A 6,136-nucleotide genomic window follows, 5' to 3' on the forward strand; every position below is an offset into this window, starting at 1 on the left:
AAAAAAAAAAAAAAAAAAAAAAAAAAAAAAAGGCTAAAACCATGCCTTAGTGAAGCTTACATTCTAGTAGGGGGAGAGAGAGAATCAACAAAATAAATAAATATAACAAATAGATGATGGGTAGTGATCAACTGCTATGAGACAATTAAGTAGGGAAGGTGAATAGAAAGAGTGGTGGTAGGTAGGGGAACTGCAATCCTAAAATGCATGGCCAGAGAAGTATCATTGAGCAGGACGCATTTGAGAAATGAGAGGAAAGAGGTGAAAAAGTAAAACTCTTAGCCAGGCGGTGGGGGTGGGAGCCATTCCAGATAGAGGGTATAGGAAGTGCAAAGGCCCTGAGGCAGGAGTTTGCCTGGCTTACCCAGGGAATAGCAAGAAGCCAGGGCAGCTTCAGTGGAATAAGCAAGGCAGAGAAGTAGGAGTTGGGGTCAGAGAGATATGGGGTGGGGAAAGAAGATCATGTAGGTCTTCATCAGCCTTGTAAGGTAAGGACCTGGCTTTTACTTAGACAGATAGAAAGCTGTTGGTGGGATTTGAGCAGGCGGGACATGATCTGACTTATGTTCTAACAAGTTACTCTGGTGGCCGCATGGCAGGTGGACTGAAGGAGATGTCACTTGGAGGTCCCTTAAGAACAGCCAAAGTTATTGGCAAGAACAAAGAAGCAACAGTGTCTTCCTCAATTCTAGCAGGTGCGATCACAATGGACTTTTTTTTTTTTCAGAGCCAAGTGCTTTGGAAGCCTATTTCCACTCTATCTAAGATGTTTGCTGAATACATAGGTCATAGGGAATCCTCATCAACTATACTGTACTGGGACCCTTTCTAAAACAAACTGTCAGGATGCACCCACAGTAGCTGGCTGGAAATTGCTATATTCTCACTCATCACTCCTCAGTGTTTCCCTCACTTTGGGAGGTGAAGCTGAGTACAGAACTGGTTGTCCAGTCTTAGTACAAGGTAGGCGTGCTATGATCGGAACATTTAGAACACGGTCAAGTGGTAGGACAAAGCCCAAAGAGAGCTAGGCTTAAGCTTAGCCAGATATTCCACAAAATGCATATTGACACCTACTCTGAGCAAGTCAATGAGAGACTCTAAAATAAATCAAATTCAGCCCTGACCTAAGGGGGCATACTGTTCAGTATGTGAAAGGATACGACTTGAACACAAGTCACTAGACAGCAATAAGTATATACTACACATGATACACTATATAGTATATTTACTTGAATAGAGTTATACAGTTACTTATAGTTACTGGAATACTTGAATACAAGTAACTACACTGCAAAATAGAAAGTGACAAATGTCCCATAAGGAGGGAAACAAGTCTATCCAGCCCAGAGGATCCAGGGGTGGCATTTGACTTGGCCTTAAAGAGGAAGCTGGAGCTAGAGACACAGAGATGGGCAGAAGGCATGCCGGGCAGAGGGAGCAGAGGGAGCGACTAGAAAATGGAGGACTCAGGATGGGAACAAAGGTTGGGAGAATTTCAGGAGACCCACAACGTATTTATAATGAAGATTCTGGGCCCACTCCCAGCATTTCTGAGTTGATGGGTGGAGAAATCTGTATTTTTAGCAAGAACCCTCAAGTAATTCTAAAGCAGTTATTTCTCACTCAACTCCACCTCCACCTCCACTTTGAGAAACACCAGTAGACATGAGTTAAAACCACCCCATGTAGTCTTCCTTATTATTCTCTCTCATATAATCCTGTTTATTTCCTCTACAGCACTATTATAGATACTATTTATATATCCATTTACTTACTATTGTTTCACTCCACAGGATATGAGCTCTATTAAGTCACCAACATAGAACAGATACTAAACACTGGCAGAATGTTGAATGGTAGAGCTGGATCTAAATCCTGGAGGCCTTGAAAACCCCACTAGTTGTGTAAACCTTATTCTAAAGGCAAGTCACTTAACCTCTCTGTGCCTCAGTTCCTTCTTCTGTAGAATATGGATAATAAGAATACCTGCTCTATGGGCTTGTTCTATGGATTAAGATAAACATGCAAATACATGTAAACTTCCTAGATCTATTCCTGGTTCACAGCAAGCTCTCAATAAATTATTATTATTATTAGCCAGTGGGAAGCTATGGACGTTTCCAAACCTAATAGTAACCTAATGGTCCGTTTAGGAAGATTCACCTGGTAGGAGCATGCAAAGATGGATGAAAGGAGGTGACTCTAATTAGGAAGATGAACCAGAAGGCTACTGTGGATTTGGGTTAGAATTAGGAGGGCTTGTACTAAGGCAGAAGTCTCAGGAAGAGAGAGAGGGCTATCTGGGAGAAGATTAATAGTAGCAGAATCAACAAATTTGGGGTAAAACATAAGCTGTAGAATGAAAAGAAACAGAAGAATTAAAAAACAGCTAAAGTTTTGAGCCTGGAGAGCTAAGAGACAGTCGACCAAAATGGAGAGCCCTGGAGAAGGCGCGGTTCTGGGGAGAGACTCCGAGTCCTTTTGGGGACCTGCCGAGTTGAAGGATAAGCGACAAGAAGGCGGAACTGCAGCTCAGGAAAGAGGCTGTGCTGGAGAACTGACTGCAGAACAATCTGTAGAGAGGCATGTTTACCTGTGACCCTGCTGTGGTTCCCAAGGCAGAGGTGGGTGTGGGGGAGAGGGGGCAAGGGCAGAATCTCACACAATCTGTCCACTGAGTGCGGGTGCAGGGCACGGAAGAGGAGCCACAGGAGGGGCCGACAGGGAGGTAGGGAGAGAAGAGAGAGCAGAGTTTTGAGAAGTGGGGTTAATACTGGGGCTAAATGCCCCTGAGTGGAAAAGGAGAAGGGTTAAGGAAAGGTCTAGAATTTTTTCTTCAAAAAGGAGGCTCCAGGTGAGAGTATGGCCAGGACTTGAACCACCCCATCTGGGAGCTAAAAGCAATTGTTCCTAAATGGCCTCCAGGTGGCGTGGTCAGCCCTGTCCACAGAACTGCATCTCGGGGGGCAGCTGGGCCCAGCACACAGTCACTCTGCCTGGAGAATGGCTCTGAGCTGCAGGGACCCTGTGCTCACAGGGTGGCAGGGAAAGATAATGGGTACGAGCCAAACATTTTTTTTTAAAGGATTACAGAAAAATCAGACAAAAGTCATAGTTTCATGGGCTGGTGATAAAGCCATTGTCACTCAGGCCTCTAACATTTGCAAAATAGCTCCTGTAGATGAAAAAGTCTCAATTAGCTGCCTAAAAATACATTTCCAGGTAAAGATGGATGAAAGGAGGTGACTCTAATTTGTGAAAGTGAACATACTTTACAAAAATTATGAGTGAAAAAAAAAGCATTAATAAACAGAACATGTTCTGTAAAATCCTTGCTTTTACTTAGAGAAATAATGCCATTTTTCTATGGTGAAATCTTTTGCTCTGAGACAAAAAGTCACTGCTATGGACTAAATGTTTGTGTCCCCGCCCAATTCAAATGCTGAAGCCCTAATCCCCAATGTGATGGTATTTGGAGGTGGGGCCTTTGAGAGGTGATTAGGTCATGGAGCCTTCAGGAATAGGCTTAGTGCCCTTATAAGAAGAGACAAAGAGAGATGATCGCTCTCTCCCTGCCACATGAAGACACAGCAAGAAGGTGTCAGTCTGCAAACCAAGAAGTGGGCTCTCAACAGAACCCAACAATGCTGGTACCCTAATTTTGGACTTCCCAGACTCCAGAAACTGTGAGAAATAAATTTCTGTTTTTAAGCCACCTAGTCTATGGTGTTCTGTTATAGCAGCCTGAACAGACCAAGGTAGTCACCAAGCTATATCAGAGAACAAAACAGAAAACTATCTCATTTCATCATCAAGGGGCTATATGTGGATGGGAAGGAAATCTTACAAATTTACAAAATTTCTTATTCTAACAAGGTCTAAATTACTTCAAAATATAACTAATTAATAAGCACTTTTTATGAACAATCAATAAGTCTGGTCAGCTCTACTCTAAAAATACATTCCTGAATCCAGATACCTGTCACCACCACCACCAGGGCCACCACAAGCCCCCAAGGAGCCTTTTGGGCATCTTAGAAAAAGGACCCCTCACCACCTCTGCCAGGCCTCTCCATCACGGCACTACATGCAGCCCTGCCACCTCCTCCAGGGGTCCAAGCCACCCGGGTCCCCACCTGGACCACAGTCACGGCCTCCCTTCCTGTCTCCGGCTTCTGTTCTCGCTCCCCGTCCCCAATAGTCTGTTCCTCACTTAGCTACAAGCAAAATCTGTTTTTAAAGTTACACCAAATGCTACTGCGTTTAGAACAGGATCCCACCTCCTGCCAGGGTCCACAAGGCCCTTCATCGCCTAGGGCGTTTTCCCTCTTTGACCTCCAACTCTCATCACTGGCGCGTTGTCACCACCATCTCGCTGTCCCGCTGTCCCCTCGGCAAGTGGCACTCACCCCGCCAGAGGCGGTAGCTGATGGGAAGCATCCCCTACTCCACTCCCGCGGGGCAACGCGGCAACCTCCTTCCCATCACTCATGGCTATGCTCACACGTCTCGTCCTCAGAGGAAGCTTCTGGAACCACCCGGTTTATTGCGGATCCCAAGGGGTGAGAGGTAGTGTGCCGGATGGGCTGGGGTCCAGGGAAGAGTCACGCTCAGAGGGACGGAGGTCGGGGTTGGAATGGGTGCGAGGAGGAAGATCACCGCTGCCTTTTGTGGGGACCCCTGAGCAGCCCCGGGGGAACTCGTACAGAGCCCCGAGCAGCAGAAAAGAAAGTGAAAAATTGGTTCGTTTGCTTTTCAACCGTTGAGTCTTACCTGAGACCTCGGGTTGGGCAGAAGGTGACCCTGTTGGGAGACGGCACGGGGAACGGCCCAAGGGGATCCCCGGCGGCGACCAAAGCAAGGAAGCAGGAAGAAGCCGGGTCCTAACCGGAAGTTCTCCCCTCTCCCGCGCCAGGCGGGGCTGCTGCTGCGCAGTGGCTGCTGAGCAGCGGAGCCAGGTGAATTCCAGAGCAGGAGGAAAAAGGCCTTTCTTCTCTTGGGTGGTGGAAAGTGCACTCAACCGGAAACCAGGAGACCTGGTCTGGAGAGGCAAGCTCGTTTTTTTGGAATCCTGCCAAGTGTCTTAAGTCTCTTCACCTCTTTCTGCCTCAGTTTCCTCTTCTGCAAAATGAGATGGTTGAACTAATCACTGTTTTCCGAAGTCTGCCCCAGGCACCGCTCACTGAACTTGCTCAAACCCAGAGCTGTAGACACCCGATCTCCAGGGGAGAGACCAGGAATGGATGTTTGACAGAGCTCCCTGGGCGAGACCCGTGATCTCTAGGTTTTTCTCTAAGTTCCCTTCCCTAGCGTTCTATGAATTTTAAACCTTAAACCTATACAAATACTCGGAGAAAAAAAGAATCATGGCATAATTGAATTTATCTACTATCGTTCAAATCGTCGTTCCCAAATCACAAAGCAGTCACGATGTTGCAGGCACTAAGGAACAATACACACCCACAGCCATGACAAATGATTAACTAAATGCTCAGATCTTTCACTTCCTCACCAATGTATGGGGAAATTTATCTTAGCTTTAGATGCCTTAAACCTGAGTGAAATACATTAAAAACAACTGCAAGTTACTGATGACTAATGCCCTTCAATTTGGCCTCAAGCTGAGAAATTCTGTGCAGAAATAAAGTGGTTTATAATCCCACAGGTCCATTCTATTATAAACTGCAGGTGGCAAATCAAGTGGCTATGAACTATGTTGTGTGTGTGTGTGTGTGTGTGTGTGTGTGAGAAAAATCAATACTCAAGGAGGGTATTTCTGCACTCCTTTAATGGGAATTTAACAGCCCAGAAAAAAGGCAGATGCTAGTCTTGAGGACCGAGGAATCTGGGTGGTGCCTGACAAGGGTCTGAGGCCAGAGTAACTGTTACCCCCCTCTCCTGCCCACCAGCCAGGGCAGCTGCACCTGCCCTTTGCAGAAAAGCAATTGAAAGCAAGCACAGAAGAAAGCTGGAAGGAAAATAACTGCAACTCACATTGATGACCTATTTTCTGAATCCGGCTTATCTGAGATTGGATTGTCATTCTTCCAAACAACAGCCGAACACTTCAGGCCCAGGAAATGGCGTCTTTGAGGAAAGCATGGACCAGAATGTACAACACATCGTCACCAGA

General features: G+C 46.1%; 1 protein-coding gene across 1 annotated transcript in view; it reads right to left on the reverse strand.

Moving 5' to 3' along the window:
• The window catches only part of MYO3B (myosin IIIB), a 397,699-nt gene extending 392,025 nt beyond the window's left edge, over window positions 1–5,674 (reverse strand). The window contains exons 1-2 of the mRNA XM_024765704.1: window positions 5,667–5,674; window positions 4,777–4,806 (exon numbers count right to left, since the gene is read on the reverse strand). Of these exons, the coding sequence (XP_024621472.1) occupies window positions 4,777–4,806; window positions 5,667–5,674 (38 nt within the window). The remainder of the gene's footprint in view (window positions 1–4,776; window positions 4,807–5,666) is intronic.
• Window positions 5,675–6,136: the final 462 nt, after the last annotated feature.

This window comes from Neophocaena asiaeorientalis, unplaced genomic scaffold (assembly GCF_003031525.2).
Source record: "Neophocaena asiaeorientalis asiaeorientalis breed wild unplaced genomic scaffold, Neophocaena_asiaeorientalis_V1.1 scaffold721, whole genome shotgun sequence".
Classification (NCBI taxonomy): Eukaryota; Metazoa; Chordata; class Mammalia; order Artiodactyla; family Phocoenidae; genus Neophocaena; species Neophocaena asiaeorientalis.